The sequence below is a fragment of the Ciona robusta genome, chromosome 1 (assembly GCF_009617815.1).
Source record: "Ciona robusta chromosome 1, ASM961781v2".
NCBI lineage: Eukaryota > Metazoa > Chordata > Ascidiacea > Phlebobranchia > Cionidae > Ciona > Ciona robusta.
Genome location: NC_143235.1, coordinates 9891101 through 9912535, shown reverse-complemented (window position 1 = coordinate 9912535; position 21435 = coordinate 9891101). Strand labels below are relative to the sequence as shown.

General features: G+C 35.6%; 3 protein-coding genes and 1 long non-coding RNA gene across 5 annotated transcripts; 2 read left to right on the top strand and 2 right to left on the bottom strand.

The window, feature by feature from the left end:
• Window positions 1-362: 362 nt before the first annotated feature.
• On the bottom strand, window positions 363-5561 carry LOC149742946 (uncharacterized). The gene is made up of 8 exons (XM_089877668.1): window positions 5409-5561; window positions 4408-4547; window positions 3700-4195; window positions 3359-3459; window positions 2752-3050; window positions 2245-2375; window positions 1831-1960; window positions 363-1338 (listed from the first exon to the last, which is right to left on the bottom strand). Exons 1-8 carry the CDS (start codon window positions 5484-5486, stop codon window positions 1208-1210), a joined length of 1506 nt encoding a protein of 501 aa, XP_089733794.1. The 5' UTR covers window positions 5487-5561; the 3' UTR covers window positions 363-1207.
• LOC149742945 (uncharacterized) lies at window positions 5208-9035 on the top strand. Its single transcript, XR_016385020.1, has 2 exons — window positions 5208-5447; window positions 5647-9035. It is a non-coding gene; the product is annotated as an uncharacterized LOC149742945 (long non-coding RNA).
• On the bottom strand, window positions 6546-16266 carry LOC149742944 (uncharacterized). Of its 2 annotated transcripts, XM_089877585.1 has the most exons (23): window positions 15973-16262; window positions 15480-15830; window positions 15264-15347; window positions 14711-14824; window positions 14252-14322; window positions 13901-14034; window positions 13462-13584; window positions 13030-13178; window positions 12622-12792; window positions 12113-12224; window positions 11937-12041; window positions 11638-11773; window positions 11238-11318; window positions 10830-10927; window positions 10416-10529; window positions 10247-10354; window positions 9638-10075; window positions 9244-9369; window positions 8825-8939; window positions 8654-8757; window positions 8438-8529; window positions 7854-8183; window positions 6546-7533 (listed from the first exon to the last, which is right to left on the bottom strand). In XM_089877585.1, exons 1-23 carry the CDS (start codon window positions 16165-16167, stop codon window positions 7351-7353), a joined length of 3534 nt encoding a protein of 1177 aa, XP_089733711.1. In that variant the 5' UTR covers window positions 16168-16262; the 3' UTR covers window positions 6546-7350. The 2 variants fall into 2 exon arrangements, with proteins under 2 accessions (XP_089733711.1, XP_089733718.1); XM_089877592.1 differs by lacking the exon at window positions 13462-13584 and having other exon boundaries at window positions 15973-16266.
• Window positions 16267-17470: 1204 nt separating this feature from the next.
• LOC149742943 (kinesin light chain 1-like) lies at window positions 17471-20853 on the top strand. Its single transcript, XM_089877604.1, has 2 exons — window positions 17471-17597; window positions 18002-20853. Exon 2 carries the CDS (start codon window positions 18047-18049, stop codon window positions 19970-19972), a length of 1926 nt encoding a protein of 641 aa, XP_089733730.1. The 5' UTR covers window positions 17471-17597; window positions 18002-18046; the 3' UTR covers window positions 19973-20853.
• The last annotated feature ends 582 nt before the right edge of the window (window positions 20854-21435 follow it).

Here is a 21435-nt window from a genome sequence, read left to right as displayed (position 1 = left end):
AACTATTACATTTTGTCTATAAACTGAACCAAAACATAGCAGTCCTACTACATACACAGTTAGGTAGAAATAAGTTTTTACGGCTCCTAAAACGAACAAAAACAAAACAAAACCTTTCACACAAATGCAAAATGAATAAATATTTCTCTACCGCCACCTAGTAACATCCAAAATCCTCAAAATTCCATAGGCCCAAAACTGGGGAGAACCGTTATTTTTTACTTCTTTTTAATCAATTTGACACTGTAAAAAACACATGCTTACGAATAGTTTGCTGCCTTTATAAATGTGTGTTTGGGTTTATAGCAATGTTAATTTATAAAGATTGGTTTATAGGAAACATAAACCTGCTACCAGCAAAATTTCTTAATTTTTTGTTTATTAAAAATAAAACAAACCCATGCGTACAATACGCAGACGAAGTAAAAAGGTAAGAAAAAGAGCAATAATTGTTAACAAACAGTTAGCAAATCTATACATTGTTAAAATTTTGATACATGTGTAAGCTAAAACTTCCTTTATTTTAAAACATTTCAAAAACACACTTAATATAAATAGAAAGATTTCACGGATATTAAAAGTACAATTATTTCATTACACACAAACAAAAAGTCGCACCTGGAAAAATCACGTGTAGCCTATTATATTTAATATTGCTTCACAATTTGAATATAGCTATTGAGTTTTTAAAACATTTGTTAATACATATGTAATGTAATTTAAGAGGAAACATAGAGGAGGAACCTGCACCAGCACTGCCAGTAATATTTTACGAAAAAGATAAAAAGCACATCACCATATTTCCTTAAAAGAAATACACGATTATTTCAGAAGTTAAATAGAAAGGCCATTTCAATTTCATTGCTAGCTTTAAGGATTGTCACCTAGCTTTTATATGAATAAAAATAATAAACAAGAAAATAGAACAGATTTTGTCACTAAAAAGCATAAGAGACCACTATAAAAATTACAGAAGAGGGCATAAAGTAGATGCTTCATAGTTCATACACACTCATGAACACACAGGAAATTGGCAGTTTACAAATATGTAATTACTACAGTACTAGGTAGTTTAAACGTACCATTCAGAAAGTGAGAAAATTCAGACTGATAATTTAAACAGGTATTATGTATAAGAAACAGTTATCAACTCTGATGTAAAATATTGCAAACCAATGTGACTTGTACCATGCACTATCTAAATAATTTAAACTGTTGTTTCAGGACCAAGAGTGGACATCATGCATTTAATATCTTCAATATCAGTTAGCTTTGCATCTTGTGCTGTTTGCAGAGTGTCCCTTTCAAGTAATAGAGAAACCAGGGATTCACTTAATACTGAAATACAGGAGAAAATTGTTAAAGCAGGATGTACATGTTTAGCACAGGATGGCGAGACATAATACAAGAAATCCAGCTGAGTGACATTTAGCAGACTGGTGTAAATCAATAACGTCGAGACTGGTCCAACAGCTCAATAGCTTTTGTTCATTGATTTAACAAGACAAAGTTACATGCTTTCAATATAGGAACAAAACATGTATTTTTTTATTAAAAATCTTACACAAGCAAAAGTTCCCCATTTTTTGTATTTATTTGTTTTAGTATAATTTATGTAGGTTTGCTAACTTTTGGATTTATGTTTTCTTAGACGTGATTACTTAATATACATAAACGATTACAAATAATGGTACAAGCACTTTGTAAAATTTAGGTAGTAGATGGCACTTAATTATGTTTGTATTGGCATGTAATGCAAAAGAAATCTCAACAAAAACATAGACTGATTAAAATTTAATGTACAGAGAAGACTATCAAAACAAATTTTACCTTGTTGTTTCATGTGAAGCTCTTTGAGCATTTGACGTAATTGCTTGAGTTTAATTAACTGACAGTCTTTTGCATTCAAACCGAAACTGTTCATTTTCCTTTGTAACTCATCACTGAGTGTAGTTAACAACTGTAACAAAACAATTTTAATCAGATAAACAGTTTTAATTAGATAACCTAAACTTTTAAATATGATAAGTACAGTTAAAATTATATGTTAAATTTATGGTAATAATAGTTAGCTACTCAGGATTATATTACATTACAGCAACATTATTTCAATAATACAAAACACGTCCCAGACTATAGATTTAGAATTTTACAGTTTAAAGTTATGGGCTATGCTTGTTTTATGGCTGAACCAATATTTTATTGCCAAAACCATTATTAAGTGAAATATTACAATTTACTTACTGAAGCATCTTTAGTTTTGGATTGTTTTCGAAATTCTTCAGCTTCAAGTTTGGCTTTCTGCTGAGCCTCAGCGAGTTGAAATCGAGCTTCAATTTCTAAATATTCTTGCCTGGTTCGGCCGCTGCGTAAATCTAAATATGAAAAGTTTATGTTACAGAAATTTGTTTTTCTATATCATATCATTAAATCTGTGGTTGAAGAGAAAAGTATTAAAAAACATGATCTATAAAATAATAAATAATCATTTATTGTTTTTAGCATTTCCAAAAATTTAACACAAAAACACCCATAGGCCACCTATATATTATATATACAATAAAAAAACACATTTTTTAAATCATACAATCTTACATTCACAAAGAGTTACATTCATACCAATGGCAAGCAAATGCACAGAAATAATTGTATTTAAAAATGTTTAAACCAAAGTGGAAGCCAGCCAACTAAAAACCAAAAGTGGAACCGACAAATTAGGAGCACATAAAATAGAAAATGAGAGTAAACTACCATTGTGATGATGGATGATGGTGTTTTCGCATGTGTTGTGTGAGAAGCTCAAGGAGGAAGAAGAGGAGTGGGAGGAGTGAGAGGAGGCATTCGAGAGACGGTTTCGACGTAAATAACGTTTCCCATATCCTTTCGGGGATGTAAAGCCAGGGGATAAGGTGGGTGAGGAGGGGCTTTTCTGTGGGGTTTCATTGTGGTTTGCCTTGTCTGACGATTGTTGTGTGCTATCGCTCTCATCAGATGAACATGGTTCATTAATATAACAAATCTGAAGGCTCTGGTTTTGTGTAGAGTAAGACCTGAGTAATGTAATAATTAAACAAGTCATTAGGGGAATTAGAAAAGCAATTCTAAAGCTACTATAACAAAAGTTAATAAAGTCTAATTACCTTAAATACCAATAAAAGTCAACGCAGAGTTGTAAGACATTTTAAATCTAGAGGTGCTTGAAATTTGCTTATTGTTAGATTAAGTTAAAATTAAAAATAGTATAAATATTTATACTTAATTTGACAATATACTAATACTATACCACATCACGAACAGGGTATATTATATTTTGTAACATTAGTGTTTACAGTGCATTCAACACTTGTTTGTTACTTACTTTTTATTTAACCATGATTTATGTGAGCTTTGCATTCCATCATCTTCATCCATTTCATCCAAGGATATTTTACGTTGAAGACCATCTTTATCTTTCAATGACTAAAAAGTATAATAAATTAAACCTTTAAGAATATATATACACTTTTTCAGCTGCTACTTAATTGTATAAGCTACTTATTCTCAATTTTAATAAATATAGGACGTATTATTTGTAACAAATAGAGTGAATAAGACCGTTTAAAAAATTTAACTTTTTAGCTTCAGAACAGTAATCAAACAATATTTCCTACTAATAACTTTCAAACAATATTGGTTAATACAGGTTAAGATATAACTTACCGATCTTTTAAATGAATTTTTTGACGTTCTTCTGCGTTGTGGCGGCAAAACAGGTGAAAGTGTTTTGGGAAGAGTACCAGTTTTCAATTGTTCATTAGAAGCAGCTTTGGTTGCTTTTTGTATTTGAGCATCAAACATAGTCCAATCATTTAAGTTATACCCCACACTGTTATCGGTGGATTCTTGAAAATTATCCGTACTGATTAAGTCTGAAAAATCTTCCTGTTTCTGCCACAAGCCGTTTGTTACATCTTGGTGTGGGGAAGAAATGTAAGCGTGACTTTTTAAATCGGAATCATCCCACGCTGGTTGTAGATCAGGAGAAAGTTTCAATAAATCTTCATTTTCATCAGTTTGATCATCTTCGCAAGAAGAATGTAAAACATCATTCGACTGGTTGTTTGTTTGGTTGAATGGTTGGTCATTGTGGATTTCAACTTCTTGTTTCTGCTGTTTTTCTCGCTCATATTCCTCAGCAAGCTGTTCAAAAACCCTCCTGCAAAATAATTTATTTTAGATTTTTGTTAGGACAATATAACATATAACACTAACACTGTGTAGTTAAATATTTAAAATTACGTATATATATTATAGTCAACATTTTAGTCAGCTTTTATTGTTAAAAACAGAATGATTATATATATATATTTAATGTTTTATTACACAAATATAATATAACTTCATATAAACATTTTACATTTGAATTACCTTCTGTACTCCAGATAAGCTTCCGAGTGGAACTCCGACGTACCGAGTGGTTTAACTCTGTCCATTATATTCGAGTTTATCTCAACACCCTGCTGCTTACCACCGCAACCTACATTCGGAATCTCAAGGTTGTGCAAGTCCTGAAATTTCAAATAAATCGAAATAAAAAACTATGCTGTGTTGCAAAAACGAAAAATAAAAACAAAACAGTCTTTGTCGACCCTGAACTTGAAATACGTCATTCAGGAAGTCAACAGTCAGCTGGTTGTACCACGGAATTACTCGAGTCACAGTTAGGACGAAAACGTATTAGAGCGGAAAATCGTTAAAATGTTGACGCCTTCGAATTCGGCTATCGCCTCATAAAATTTATTCCCGAAATAACAAATAAAAAACTAACCGCTTTTGTGATTTATTTAAGAAAAATAACTCGTGCGTAAATTTTCTTTTAGCCAAACCTCATTTATATAATTTTTACAAAGCTTGTTATTTCTGTCAAGCACGTTTGAAAATATAAAAATATCTAAAAATACAACTATAGACTATTACATACTATCTCTTGATAGCCTTTTCCTAACTGTTCACACAAAAAAGCGGTAAAGCCGTTAAATAGGTCGCTGAACAGTTGATTGTTCTTCACAGTACCATCATAGACACTCCGCAAAAGTGTGTCAACACTTTGATCTGGTAAATTTTGCTACATACGCAAAACAAATAAAAATACCCAATGTTTTCCAGGGGATTCCAAACGAAATTATCGACTAAATAAAAGAGACTATTTATAGTTCTCCATCTGACAAAACAACGAAAATAAACATTAAACATAATTCGAGCTTATACGGGCCAATTTTATCGCTGCGTAATCCCACGAACAATTATCGGGTAATTAAAGAACGAGCTCTTTATCATGAGCGTATGCACTTACATATGCGAGAAAAAAGTGCATACATGCAAATCGTTATACGCGACATATGGTCGATGAATTTAGAAAGGATTCTTACCTCAAGCGGAATGTCTTCATCTACAATCAGTTTTGTCAAGTAAGAAAATCTTCTTTTTTGTAGTTTCTCCGTCATCATTTTATAATAGGCTCATATTATTAAACACAAAACAAAGAGAAAAGCTGGAAATAGTTAAATATTGTACATTATTTAAAAATTCGAGCCTTTTGGCCTGATGCAAACTTATTCCATGGTGTAGGCTATAACTGCATTTGTAAAACGTACTTTCCGAATTTAGAATAGTTTCCGCTGCCTGTCAAAACTACCACGCATTCCCTTTCTGGCGAACATGATACGTCCTGTATGGAACTAAGCGCAGAAGTTTGAATCACTATCGTAATTCAACTGCTGGTTAGCCATTTGTGCATTTATTCTGTATCCAGGTCAAATTAAATCTCAGTGTAGTATGGTGAAAGCCGATGGGCTCAAAGTTCGATGTTATAATGTTTACAGCGCATACTCTGTTGACTCGTGGAAACACCAGAACGGTGTGGTTCCCGTCCAATTACTCGATACACAACTAATTCATTGCCATCGTAAGCGCATAAACAACTCATGCCGCTGTTACATGTATTTGATAAACCGGACATCTTCTACAAGCTGATTTACCATGTTAACAACTAATATTTATCGCGTGTTTGTATTCAATGCAGCGCAAGGCACTAACGGAAATGTGCATCGTATTGAACTCACCTGCTTAACCAGCACACACACACACACGTTTCCCTCTATTAGAAGTTAGTCTGCCAACCGCAGCAAAAGACTACAAGAATAGTCTATAACCGTTTCATATAGAATACAAATTTTATTTATATATGAAATATCTTTGAATAAATTTTATTACGACACTAAATAATAGTCTCGCTTAAGCGTAGCCACAAATCTGCTTTCCATCTTTCGGCGTTAGACCATAAAAATGCCTGATGCACAAATGCTGTAAGTGACATAATCAAAAATAATTTATTGATCAGTGTTCCTTCAACCACAGCGGAGACGTTTAAACGTGCTGATAAGGCAGTGTACTATAGAGAAACTTAATCGAAACTGCTGACCGTTTCTACGTTACGAAACTTGCCGCTTCGGCAGTTTATTTATCATATATCCGTTGCTAGTTATCATAGAAACTAAAAGGCGAAGTAGGCTCTCTATCTTGGCGAAGGTTTATTAGGCTATTGGTGTTCACCATGTACGACATCTTGAACCTTAGTAGCTTTTCAACGCGGCAATACAAAAGAGGAAATTAAAAAAAGCAAAAGCGCACAATATTAGAAACTGTGACATTATGTACAAAAAGACTACGTTTAAATACTCAAAATATACTTTGACGCAATGGTAGGGGTGCATGAAACTTTGTAAAATCCATGCAAAGTTATTCTTTTGCTAAAAATCTTCAAGTTTCTACGCTAGTACAAACTATTGAAGTAAGGAAAAAATACTTACTAACAATAGGAGTGAAAAGTGAAAGTCATCGAAAACGTTATACGAGATATTTTGTTTGGTGCTGTTATAAATGAAGGCCTGGAAGTAGCAGCATGTATTTATAAGGACGTAGTCTGTGGTCGACGAGCGACAAGGTAACGGTTCGTGCAGGGTCGGGAAAACCAAGTTTCAGGTGTGGTATCTCACTGGTAGATTGCACTTGTCCGTCGTGTTCGTTGTGAGATGCTGAGATAGGTTTAGGAGTCTAGTGCAATTTCGTGAAGGAATTTTCTCGTTAAGAGCAAGGCGTCCGGTTTCAAACGAGGGACGCGCGACCCCCGAAAGTCGCATGGCAAACCGAAGGTAATACTGCTGCGTCTCGCAGAGTGTCGTTAAAAGCAGTAGAAGTTGGTTAGAAAGCGCTTCCACGGAACAGGGGGCTCGCCTAGCCTCGGTATGAGACCGTTTCCGTAACTCGCGCGGCGCATGACACTTCGGAGTTGATCCGAACCTTTTAAGTCAGCTAGCTCTTTTTCTTCTTCGCAGACCGCGACGAAGACGACGAGGATGGTGTTTTGGGCCTCTGCACTTGCCTTCCCATCTCGACCACTTTACTCACTAGCGTGTGATGGTCGAGCGCCTTCATCACAGCAGTCTTGGCTTCGCTCAGTTGCTCTTGCATCACGTTACTGCGCTGTATGTTCGCCTGCATAAAAAGGAATATAAATTTAGTGGCATAAATTTAGTCGTTACGTACACACACATGTACACATAGTCAGTGTAAGCAATAAAAGCAGCGTAAGCATTTGGCGACGATTGCAACACACAGCATCATCGTCAGCTGACGTAGGGAGAAAGGCATGACAGAGTGACGTAACCACTCTGAAATGTAGACTGACTCAAGAGAAAAAAATGTCAAAAATTTACTACAATACTATATTGTGATCGTACATGGACGTCACGCAAACATGCTACACAGCATTTTTCATAAAAAATCGTTTAACTAGAAAGTATATATAAACTTACCTGAGCCATTTCTTCAATTTTAAAGATGTCCTCCCGAATTCTGTTGGCTTTCCGCTCAACAGGTGTAATGGTGGGCGTGGTGGGACCAGAAGCACCTTCACTGTTATTGCTTAGTGTTTTGCCGAAGTTGGTCGGGGTGTAAGTTAGATTGTTTGTGTTGACAGAAGGCGTTATAGGGCAAGCGAGGCAACTGCCTTGACCAGTATGCGCTGGAGAAAGACAACCGGTCTCAGCCGCCCTAATCCCGTTCCCGGCGGGATGAACTGCATGCTGAAGAAGGCCGTCTTTGATCGTCGAAATACGGCGTAGAATGTCAACATCTAGTAGCGCCTGCAACCAGGAAATTTCATTATAAACGGCAAAAATAGTAATTATTACGCCTGCAACCGAGAAAATTGAAGAATATAGTAGTGTGGAGAAAGATAGGACACTTTTTGGTTCTATTATTCCGTGCCATTTGGTAGTAAACAAAGAACATCAATGAAATAAAAAACCGTAAGCCCACGACTCCCATAGACCGTTGTTAATTGTTAACACCATCAGGATATTGGATTATTATGTGTTAAAGGTGTCTTGCGACTTACCAGTTCGTCCAATTGAAGAGCCAACTGCGCTATTTTCCAGCCTTTCAGTCGCTTCACGTTGAAGCATGGATTGTGTAAAGAAGTTTTGGTTTCTGTAAAAATAGGTGATGATACATTATCATTCTCGCGAAAAAAAAAATTAAATATTAAATAACTACACAAACGAAACGTTATAAAAATGTTGCAGAAATAATAAGGTTTGAAAATCTTTCCTACCTTTTACTTTGACATCACTATAATGGGTGAAATGATTATTCACTGGCTTCGTTCGGTGGCCGTTTAGTAAAGATATTGGCGGCCTCTTGCGCACTTGAATGTACCTATGAATAAAATGATTAAATACTGAAAATTTTTATTTGTTGCTCGTGATTTTGTCACTGAACGCACCTTATGCCTTCTGCATCTGTGTATTCTTGTTTGGGTTTAATTTTTTCCTCTTCCACCTTTTTTATTGCTTCTTGCTTATCGAAGTAAAACAATCGGTTCTTTGCTTTGTTTGAACCTGTGGTGGGACTTGGGTTTATTTCATCAATAAAACATGCTGATACAAAATCAGCCTGACCAAGTATAATACAATTTTACGCTAAAAAACACAGCTTTGAAAGTCAAAAATAGGAGGTTTATGATATAGATTTTTGAGCCTACAGCAATGCACAATCTTTAAAACAGACCAGACATTTAGCAAAAGGTACGCCAACGACTGGAAATTGGCTTGTGGCGATAACTGTATTTAAAAGTATCTGGACAGCTGTGTAAGATGACGTTTTGAAACTAGGAGAAATGAATACACAAGTTAAATTGTTTACCTTCAAGTTTGATTGCGGCATTGGCTTCATTGTTCATCATTGAGATGAGGGGTTGCTCATCCTCAAACTCATCTGCATCATCTGTTGACATCTCATCATCCACCACTTGCTCGGTGTCCGGAAGTTCTATTTTAAAAAAAATGATAATAACATACAGAAGATCTGATTAAAAAAAATTTGAAATTAATGACATGTTAGGAGATCCCTTTTTAATAGTCAAGCAAAAAAATTATTTATTGCCTTACTATTTATTTTTGTTAGAAGCATACCAAATTTAGTTTTTACACAACAGTGAGAATTTTATATAACAGTAAAAGTTTTAGTCACACAGTTGAAACAGCTTCGGTTTACAAGATATTCCTAAAAACAATAACTTTGTTGTAAAAATTCTCACCTTTTGCCACAATGTGAGTTTGCTTCCGTGGTTTCTTCCTTGGTGACAAACCAACTGAAGGATCAGGATCAGCCAGTGATGCGGGGATAGAAGGATGCATGATCTGCTTCCCTGGATCCCTGCTCTTATCCATAGGAAACGCAGAGATCTTATCATAATCTCGTTTTACTCCGGTTACAGTGGGATTTGGCTCTGGTTTAATGTTCCTAAGAGTCCGGAGAACAGGCTCTGTCTGCCTGTGTGTTCCCATCGGATGAGGGAAGGCACTCCGATTGGTGGCTTGCTGCTGATGAACTGTTGGATAGTTGGAAGTGGAGGCAACTGTATATACTGCAGCAACATCCTGGAACACTTGGACTCTCGACTCCTCCTGTAACTTAGAAGGTTGCTCCTTCTTCACAACTGAATGGAAGTGGGAATGCAGCAAGTGGTTTGGCACTGGAAGAACATAACATTGGTTGGTAATACAATAATTTATTTAAATGCAAAAAAATCAATTCAGTATCGCCAATTCAAAACAAGAATTATATCGCTTGTGAGTGGAATGGTTTAAATATTTTTTCAAATATCACCAAAAAAAACAAACAATAAATTCAAAGTGAAAGTTACCTGTACCAGAGTGAGGAAAAGTGACTTCATTTTTGATCTTTATTTCACCTATAGTTTGTTGCGTGTGGCGACCGATTTGTATCACATTTGGATCTTTATCACTTGGAACTGTAACAAACATTCAAAATTAAATATCGTGGTTTAAGCCACCATGGGAAGTGGGAAATACCTGTGGTCTTCATGTAGTTAGTGGTGATGAATTCTGTGGACGGTTTGTTTATTTTTGGTATTCTAGATATAGTTGTAATGCCGTTGCTTGTTACTATTGGCTTGAGCAGATTCACTGTATAAATGAAAGCAGTAGGTTTAGCAAAAAAGTAAAGTTAGGAGTTCAGAGTTGACATAGCAGGTAGTTATCGGGTAATATTTAAATGTTTAAATTAAGGAAAGAAAATTGGCTTCAATATAGCAATGTAACCTACACCAAAAGTATATTGATAATTTTTTTAACAAATATTACCAAAGGGCCAAAAGTAAACAAAAAACACAAAATCAGAATGTGTATTAGTTTAGAACCTATTTAAAAAATAGTAAAGGGTTTACCTAAAAGTCATAGCATAAGTTATTACAGATTTCAACTTACCTTGACCAGGAATAACTGGTTTAATGATTGGCGTCGGATAAATTAACTCATTCGAAACAAAACGTTTTTTAGGGGCAACATTCCCATTTTCTTTTACACTGAAACAATATGAGCAAAAACTGTTAGAATGTAGTAAATTTCATAAATAGTAATAGAAATATTACAAGGCCCAATGTAAATATTAATGTTAACAAGTGTTAAATTTACATGCTTCAGAAAATAGCCCAAAAGTTAAAAACACCTGCAAAAATCCAGACAAAACTAAGGCTCCCTGCAAAAAGATCAGGGTCAAAACATTGTTTAGAAGGCAATTATTCCAACAAAACAGGTCATTTGGTTGATATAGCTGAGTTGTGGGCAAAACTATATATTTAGAAACGAATCTGAGATCAACACTGATTAACTAACCTGTGTTCCATTTTAATGGGAGATATGGGACCTCCAACACGGTGGACATCGGTGCTGTTTAACGTGAGCTTCTTGCTGACACTACACAGCAATAATAATATTAACTAACCTTAAGGTGCAATATTTAAATAAAACGTGTTTGAAATCAATTTTTATAGACACTGTTTTCAATGAAAAAACAATTAGGTGTATGGGATTAATATTAGTGGTCACTTTGCTTAAAAAGTCAACTGAGAATTTATATTATAAATACTTCAATAATAATTTTTATTTCCAAATTAATCACATTTAAAAAAAACAACAAAGTTTACAGTAGTACAAAGTTAATAGCAGTATAGGGATTACCAACAAATGTTTAAACTAAAAGTAACAAAACAGTAAAAAAATGAAAAAAGCGTACCTGGTTTCACTTCTTGCAGGTCTCCTCAGTATGGCAGGTTTAGGTGACATGTGGGGTTGGTGGGAAGCAGAAGGGGGGCCACGTGGTTGGTCGTTCGGTATCGTGTTTATTGAAACGGAAGACATAGGTTGACCACCTGGCAAAAAATAAACGTGAAAATGGTCACTGATAATGCTGTCTTCAGTGTAATGTTAAATAGAACTGCAATGATAATGTAGCCATGTATGATAACCTTTTAAAGCATTTGCTTTTGCTTTTTTTCTTTATTTAAGGTAATAAATTTCGCACAAAACTCTTACTTTGCGAAAATGTTGTAACACTTTGTGAGCTGGCACCTGATGCAGCCGTTTCCATCACCAGCAAATTTTGATTAATTCGGAATTGTGAAGCAGGAACACTTGTAACTGTATGAAATAAAATGATTGAACTAAACAAGGCCTGGGTGCTATCACTATAATTTAAAAACTAAACGTACCAGCAGGTCTGAATCCATATGATGGGTTAGGGGTTGCAGCGTATGGTATGTTGATGTTAATGCCTGGTTGTTGCCAGTATAACATTGAAGGAATGACTGGTTGGTTTTGAGGCTGTAAAGAACAAGGTTCAAATTTGAATAAGTTTGCCAGCTGTGTATAAGTAGTTGTGTACAAATATAAAAGCACAGGCGCACAGCAAATATGAGCGTACTGTGTTTGTTTTAACTATTTGCTTGGTGTATGCTGTACAGCGCAACATTTAAGCCATCACAATCACATGTATTTAAATCAACTTGACAATTAAAATTATCTCCATACACTATACAGACTAAAACTTTAGAGAATATCAATGTTACTATTGTAGAACGCATATGCACGCTGTAATGGATTTAAACCACAGAAGTCAAAGCGGCTTTTGTGGGAATTGTAAAAATCAATAAATGTCAAAATTTAAATAAATAAAAGACACATTTGTAGAATAATTGTAATAAATTAAACGAAGTCTTACCCTTGTTGAAGCAACAGTTGTTACAACAGCGGAACGAGATACAGATGATTGGGTGGTAGTCATGGCAACACTGGCTTGCCGGATTGTGGTTGGGATGCTGAATTCTGCCGGTCGCGCATGAGCAGAGATACCACTTACAGAAGGCTGCAGTGTGTGAACCCTTTGTGGGGGCTGAGGGTTGGAGGGAGAGATTGATTAAAAAAGGCGTTCAGTTAAATTAAAAATGACTTTCATACAAACTGGTAATAAAAATATCGCATACATAGGTTAACTTACTTTTCGATTATGTATAAATATGAGTATTTTTCGGATAGGCTGCTTTTTAATTTTTATATGTATTTTCCATCGCCCAAAATAGTTTCTTTTAATGTAAAAATAATAAACTAAAAATTAATAAGCAGCTCTTACTTGTTGAGGGTAGACTTTTGCGACAGGTACAGAAGATGAAGTGATGAATGAATTTGGTGCGAGCCGAGATGATGCTGGGGAGTATGTGAATGCAGTAACGGATGTTGCGTTAACTGAGGATGCACTTGTGTTGAACGGAGCATTTTGATCTGAGAGGAAGTTTTATGAATGTAAATTTCCTAGTGTAATAAAAAGACCAATATTTTTACATAATATATATAAAATACATATATATTTGCCAGGTAAAACAAGCAATTTTATTCGAAATAGGTAAGGTTCTACTTAAAGTTAAAAAAAGCTACAACCCAACACCCAGTATGACTGTCGATGGGCAAAATGTTGTGCTTGTAGCATTCTTTTAATAAAATATGATAATGCAACATAGTCTGCTGAACACTGCGGATGGATTCAGACATTTGATTTTTAACTTACTGCTTGACACTGTGACAGAGACAGTGGAAGTCGGTTGGTGAGCTACAATTAACTTTTGGTGTTTAGTGCTGGCTGCTGTGGTGAGGGGGGGAGCAAGACCAATCTGATACAATGGTTTCACTCCTACCAAACCAAGTATTACAATTATTTACCAATGATAAGATGCTCTAAGTTTAAGTTGGACATAGGACTTGAAATTTAATATACTCCTGAGGTTTAGTAAAAGACAGCTGGGCAAGATGGCATAAGGTTTAATGTTCAAAAACCTGTTGAGGTAACAGAATATATGGCAGATGTGTGTGGGATAATGCGTTGGTTTTTTTTTGACTCATTCTCAGTCATATTTAAAACGGGACCTTTTGATATAACATTAGGTAAATTTGACTTAGGAAAATATAGATGGACGAATATTACTGGTTATAGGGTAAAATGAGCCTACCATGTGAGCATGTTGTTCTTCCAGATGCAGCTGGTATCTGTAGAACGGAGGTTGGTGGCTCGAAATGGGAGTTCGGTCTTGCTGGTACACTTATGCTGATTGTGGTGGTAGGTTGGTATAATACATTACTTGACCTGGAATGATTCAACATAACAGAATCATATATTATACTGGTGAACATGTACAGTAAAATGTAATAAGCTTATACTTTAGGAATACCCTTTCTGGTATACAACAATTTTGCATCAATTATGATATTAGGGAAAATCAAATTAGGTAAAAAGAGGAATAAAAATCAACATAATGTTATTGTTAGGTTTTATTACAGATGTATAACACTGATCTTCATACCTTCGTATGGTGCTTGGATCATGGGTACTTGAGCTTGGATTTGCAGTTCTACCATGATAGATGGACCGCACCTGGTAACATAAGACATGTTGACTTTTGCTTTTCATATATTTGCACAATGAACAAAATAAAACAAGTTTTGAGCATGCTGTGTCACAAGCCCATTCCTTAGGTCAAGACTGCCTGGTACTTTGCTACTGTTTTCTGTTGCTACCATGCATACCTAATGTATTTCTGAGAATGTTCTTTTGGTATATTAATGTAGTTAATGTTATGGAAACAGTCTTGGTTACAAAATTACATTAATGTAATACCGGACAAACACTTTCAAGAAATTCTTATCTGCTGATAAACAAAGAATGCAAATAGATACATTGTTTAGTCTGGTTATTATTTCTAGAAGCAAGAGTAAATGTAGTGTGACAGAAAAATGTACAGCTATTTTAGGCGGCAGCTCACCGGGATTTGTATGCCTGGTTGCACCTTTGGTGTTGTTACTGAAATGACTGCAGGTTTGGACAGAGAAGCATTGCTGGTATGCGTTTGTGCAGGTACAGGGTATGAGTGGTATGCCTGTGGTGATAATATAGTTAGTAAAACTGCTTTGAAATAACTCATTTTACATAATCAAGACCGGATGGAATATGTATTTAACATTTTACTTTTTGGATGAAGTTTTGCATTGAATATAAAAAAAGGAAACCAATCAATAAATCTTGTTAAATAAATTTATTAGGTATTATAAATTATAATGTTAGCAAATAAATTTATTAGGACAACTGAAATTGAAAGTAAATTAAATCTTAGCTTTGCTATTTAGCTGAAAACACATGTGCTCAATTAATACCTAAATAACAATGAAAAATAAACATAACATTAAAGTTTTGTAAATTGTAAACTAAACATACATGAATTTATCTAGAATAATTACCAAAGTATAGCCGATACAGCACTAGATGTGTTGATACATCATAGCGTATGTAAATTAAGCAGCTGAGCTAAAACCACTTACATTAGGAGCATATACAGTCTGCTGAAGCTTTACAGTTGAAGGGGCTGGACTTCTTAAACCAGGAGCCATCAGTATTGGTTGCGCCTTGAAAATTAGTTTAATTTTAAAATCGATTTTCTAGATATATATGTATATTATATAAATGTGTTGGATTTTCTAACAGTTCAGTAAGTTCATGCTGGACATTATAGTTGTAATTCAAAATCAGTTACTCACTTTGCTTGGCTTGATGGCTGGAGATATTAGGGTTGTCTGAACCGGAAGAGTCTTTGTGCTGTAACCACCACCAGGGTCAATAAAGGCCGTGGTTACAGATGCTGCATCTCCTGCACTGGTTTTAGGTGCAACGTGGGAAATACCAGCAACTGGTATTGCACGGACTGGCAACTGATGTTTGCCGTAAGGTTTTGCTGCAGGAATACTTGTCCCAGTAGCCGGGGCCAGGTTTATGATTGAACCAGCTTGAATCATTTGCTTTGGTGCAACAGTAACTAAAACTGTACTACTAGCAGTAACAGAATTTGATGTCGAGGAAAAACTCTGCTTTGAACCAGAGAACAATGGTTCCTGAAAAAAAGGTTACTTTATTGTATTTACAAAAACAATGAAAATATACTTTTACTTTATACTTCAACATTATTAGAGTGAATAATACATTCCCAATATTACATAGTTAGATATATATAGGCCTATACCTATTTCAACTTACCTGGATCAATGGAGTAGAGCCACCAGTTGAGATTGTTGTCTGGGGCAGCTTATGTATAGCTTGGTATACAACAGGTGGTGCAATGGACACCTTGGCATTCCCAGCTGTGAGCATTTCACTGTTGCTTGAATATGGTTCTCCAATGGAAACAGAACTAGACACACTTATAGTTGGGGAAGTGTTGTTCACTGACATGCCACAATTATTTAAAACTATGAAGCCTTAAAATCATGCATACTTAATACGCCCTAGGAGGAAATTCAAAATATACATTTATGTTTTAATGGCAATTAATGTCAATACAATTTTACTGCTTGTTTTATTACTTTATATAGGCATTAAGTCAAATATCTGACTGGTAATATTTGGCTTTAATAATGCAACAAAAGATATTTCACAGTATTACAACCACAATTTAATATTTTTTTAAAACCTTCTGGTTTGAATAATCTGAATTATCTCTTTGCCAAGTAATGGACTTAAGGTTTCAATTGTAATTATAACAGTTGGTCTGTAAAAGACTGTATCCGATTTTTAGTGTTTAAACTGTGCAACCATATACTGTGTAGCAAAAAATTATTTGCATTGTTTAAATTTGGTTGGGAACTTGCTAAAATTGTTGCGATATTTTGTTTAAAATGTATTGAATTTTACTTAAAGCAGAAACAAATTTAAAATTATACAATTTGATAAAACATTCCCAGTGGATTTTAAATACAAAATATTTACTTGGAAAGTCAAATACAGGAGAAATTATGTTCCTAGATGCCAGATATTAAGGTAACCCTGGATAAAAACCAAAAACCTATTGTATTTATTTTATTGAGAATACAAATAATAAAACAAAACAGTTTCCTTTGTGCTATTAATAAGACTTTTAATCCTTTGTTACATAAACTTTTTAGAGAAGGTAAATTTACTTCTAACTTAAAAAAGTAGAAACTTAAAATCTGCCTAATGTATTAGCCTTGAATTCTTGAGCTTTCTGGTAAAAAAATCATTTTAAATAGAGTAAATATGGTTTGTAACCAACCTTAGCCACGGAAATACAAAATTCCAACTGGTTATATTGAATTCTAGAAAGCTAGTATAAGTTTTATAATCAGCTCAAAAACCTTGAGCACCAGACGACCAGGAGCTAAACTGACTGCCCAAAATTTCCGATCGTTGGGCATACGTCTCAGTTTTACTACGAACAACACAGGTAATATAAAACTTAACCTTCCTATAAACTACCAACAGGACATCACTTTTACCTCAAAAAACTTTTTATTTGAATTCTAGTTTAGAATTTGAATAAGCTCAAAAGATCGTGCAGTTAACTGTACAGGCACAACAACATAATACTACCATAGTGCCGTGTGCAAAGGTCGGGACCCTGCCAGAAGCGTTTTGATTGGTTGATTGAAGCGACGAGCGCGTGTTGCCGATTGGTCGACTGGAACGAAAATTGCCTCCTACCTTTCTTCTATTATGACGTCATAACAATTTAATGGTCGGGCGGCCAGACTTCAGTTTCTCAGTGCTGAGAACCAGACGGATTCATTGCGCTCAGCGATCAGTTTCAAAAGCGGTCGAGGCTTGCGATGACTATGCAGCCAGAAGATACGGATTTATTCGAAAAAGTTTGTATTATGCAAATCAGTGAATGCCGTACTTTTGTTTAAACCAAGAACAAACGAAGTTTTCAGTTTAGAAAAGCCTTATTTTTGGGCAGAAAACTCGTTCGTTTTATCGCCTTTCTTCTTGCTCGTGGTGCGCGGCTATCACAGTCACGCTCTGATGCACAAAGCTTGAAGAATGCACACGTTGGTTGGTTAACATATGGCCTTCTTTTGTGATCGTGTTGGTCCCGAATTTAGCTTCCATAAAATACTTACAATGTAAAAATATTGGTTGATTGAGAAAATAATTAATACCCATACAATAGTCATTGAGAACTGTCTGTACATCGTGTTACAAAGAAAACCTATTTTAATTTATTATCTAAAATCATAATAAACTATTAAACCATCTATATTTCTGGCAGACTGATGCGCTTCATTTAGGTAAAAGATAAACCTAGCGCTACATAATGACAAGTCCATTGTTAGTGGTTGAGGGTGGCAACATCAATGATGAGCTTGTGGAGAATGAAAGTCTTACGTCTGACAGTGACCAGCAAGACAACCGGCCACCACAAGATAGCATCATCACTAACACAAGAGCTGTGATGCAAGGTCTTGAGCAATTAAAGAATGAGCACAACTCAATTCTTCACAGTTTGCTAGCCACACTGAACGCAATTCGAAGAGAGAAAGATGATGACGTGAACTTGGTGGAAGAAAAGTCAAATATTATTAAGAAGTCACTGGAAATGATTGAGCTTGGCCTGGGTGAAGCAGAAATGATGGTTTCACTGTCATGTCACCTCAACACTTTGGAGTCGGAGAAGCAGAGAGCAAAAGCACTGATTCGAAGACTATGTCAAGAGAACGCCTGGTTAAGAGATGAGCTGGCCAACACACAGAACAAACTGCAAATGTCAGAGCAGAAGGTGGTGCAGTTGGAGGAGGAGAAGAATCATTTGGAATTCCTAAAATCAATAAGAAAATTTGATGAGGATCTGCCGGATCAGGGATCGACAAATCCATCTAAAGACGCAAGCAGCATCGAAGATTTGTTCGGTTCTGGTAATCCAGGTGATGGCTCAACTGCTGATGGAAGTGTCCAGTCTTCATCACTGAATCAGATAAACTCAAATTCTGTGGCAAGCGGTGGTTATGAAATACCTGCACGTCTGCGTACTTTGCATAACTTGGTTATACAATATGCAAGCCAAGGTCGGTATGAGGTGGCTGTACCTTTGTGCAAGCAAGCTTTGGAAGATTTAGAGAAGACTTCGGGCCATGACCATCCTGATGTTGCAACTATGCTCAACATCCTTGCTCTTGTATACAGAGATCAAAATAAGTTCAAGGAGGCTGGTAACTTGCTCAATGATGCTTTGGCAATTCGAGAGAAGACTTTGGGTCCCGATCATCCTGCAGTTGCTGCTACACTCAACAACTTGGCAGTATTGTATGGCAAGCGTGGAAAGTACAAGGAAGCTGAACCACTCTGCAAACGAGCACTTGAGATAAGAGAAAAGGTGCTGGGTAGAGATCACCCTGATGTCGCTAAACAATTAAACAACCTTGCCCTGCTCTGCCAGAATCAAAGTAAATATGAAGAAGTGGAGAAATACTACCAGCGGGCACTGCAGATATACGAAAATAACCTAGGACCTGATGATCCAAATGTAGCAAAGACGAAGAACAATCTTGCTTCTGCATACATGAAGCAAGGGAAGTTCAAGCAAGCTGAAACCCTCTACAAGCAAGTATTAACACAAGCACATGAAAAAGATTTTGGCAGCATCGATGAGAAAAACAAGCCAATCTGGATGCATGCTGAAGAAAGAGAAGCATCTGTTTACACTGGGCAAAACAAGGACAGCGCTCCTTATGGTGAATATGGTGGTTGGTATAAAGCAGCTAAGGTTGACAGCCCAACTGTTACAACCACATTAAAAAATCTTGGGGCGTTGTATCGACGACAAGGAAAGTATGAAGCTGCTCAAACCCTGGAAAACTGTGCTTCAAGATCAAGCCGACAGCCATCACAATCTGGTAGAGCAACCCCGACTGGTGACCGCAGTAAAGATAAAGCTCAATTCTCAAAGAACAAAGATGGTGAGGAAGTGAAAGTAGAATGGAGTGGTGATGGCAGTGGAACCCTTCGAAGAAGCGGGTCTTTTAATCGACTGAGAGCCTCATTAAAAAGAAGCAGTGCAAAGTTGGTGAGCAAGTTTACTGGTGCCCCAGATGCAGATAACCCGATGGTACAAGCTCCAACTGCCAACTCCAACATGAAGCGCGCAACTTCTTTGGGGGTCCTCAATTCGAAGTTTGATGGTGTGCACCAAGCACAGGTACGACACCCATCTCAACACTTGAGTAAGCATGCAGAAGCACCTTGAATTTCAATCATTGCAAAAAAGCCTCTATTTATTACATATTCATAATTTCATATCAATGCATGATCAGCTTTACTTGTATTTTTATTTGTTGGAGATATATTTTTGTTATTCTTAGCTTATAATATCAAACTTAAAATACGCCTACAGTACCGCAGTATTGAATCAATATATTGTACTGTGTTAACTCACAGTACAGTCACTGTGGTCCTGGAAATGGGAAATTGTTCTTTGTTTTATTGATCTCCTGTAAGTACTAAAGTGTAAACCAATGGCTATGCACTTCTGTCATGCCACTAAATGTTTGGAAAGTATTATGGTGTTCCAAGCTTCAATTTGCTCTGGTTTAAATTCATGCATTATTCGAAGTAGGTGCTTCATTTCATGAACAGTAGTAAAATACTAAATCTAAACCAATCCAATTCAAGATCAAATCTATTTTGGTGCTGCTATTTCACTTGTAGCTTTCAATATCTGTCTCTAGGAAAATATGTTGTGAATTACAATCCATGCTTTTGTAGTAGGTGGTAGATAAAGCTGCCAGTTGTATTGTAATTGCCTTAAAACTGTGTTGTTCCTTGAAATACTACAACCAACCACTCCTATTTTCCCAATTACCTGCATTGATATACTGATTATTACTAATGACAATTCCTTATTAATTACAGACATTTGAATTTAACGGTGTCAGCTTAAACTTAATTTTTTGCAAACATAAATTCCATAGCATGTTGTAAGATGATCGTAAATGCTTTGTAAGACTTGTGTAGGGTTTGCAACATGTTTACTCATACTCCAAAGCTTCACTGTTTCATTGTTGTGTGTCGTATTTAATGTAGGATGTAAGTTCCAATTCTGTCATAATAAATGTGTTAAAACTACGATTTGAAGCTTCGTTCTTTTTGTGGTAATTCAAAAATATTATATCTCATTTGTTATAGAAATAACATGGGTTAAATACTTTTATATATGAAAGGGAGTTAGTGCCTGCATATGATTATGATATATATAAAAAAAGTTCATAAACTGATTAATATTAATTCTTGCATCAATATATGGTGGGCATGTGGGCTATATATTTAACAGGTATATACCAAACCTTTCAAAAAGGACTTCACAGCAGTTATATAATATACATTGGTGGTCCTTTCAACGACACACAAAGATTCAATGAACTATACTTTGTTTTGCTATAAAAAGACACATGACTTATTGACGTCATGGGCAAACGAAATTTTCAAGTCTCGTTTTCTAATAAATAATTCAGCAGCAGAATAAAGGTGGTGGGGTATTGATTATTGTTTGCATCGGTATTTGACCTTCAACGGTATATAAGGAACTAAACGAAACTGTAGCCTAAGTTTCCCAGATTTAAAAACACGCTTGCTGGTTGTGCGGAGAAAATAAACCCCGACATACTTAAAATCTTCTGTATTATGAAAAATATTCATTACCATGGCCCTGCC

Bases quoted from the DNA above. Each gene is read 5' to 3' on its own strand.
- LOC149742946 (XM_089877668.1), bottom strand. From the start codon at position 5,486: ATGATGACGGAGAAACTACAAAAAAGAAGATTTTCTTACTTGACAAAA. The intron at 3,460-3,699 runs GTAAGTTATATC...TATACTTTTTAG, and splicing joins AAAATTCATTTAAAAGATCG to TCATTGAAAGATAAAGATGG. The intron at 1,339-1,830 runs GTAAAATTTGTT...CCTGTATTTCAG, and splicing joins GCTTCACATGAAACAACAAG to TATTAAGTGAATCCCTGGTT.
- LOC149742944 (XM_089877585.1), bottom strand. From the start codon at position 16,167: ATGTCAGTGAACAACACTTCCCCAACTATAAGTGTGTCTAGTTCTGTT. The intron at 12,793-13,029 runs GTAAGAGCTGCT...TCCAACCCTCAG, and splicing joins CAAAAGTCTACCCTCAACAA to CCCCCACAAAGGGTTCACAC. The intron at 9,370-9,637 runs GTGAGAATTTTT...TTTTTAAAATAG, and splicing joins AACTCACATTGTGGCAAAAG to AACTTCCGGACACCGAGCAA.
- LOC149742943 (XM_089877604.1), top strand. From the start codon at position 18,047: ATGACAAGTCCATTGTTAGTGGTTGAGGGTGGCAACATCAATGATGAG.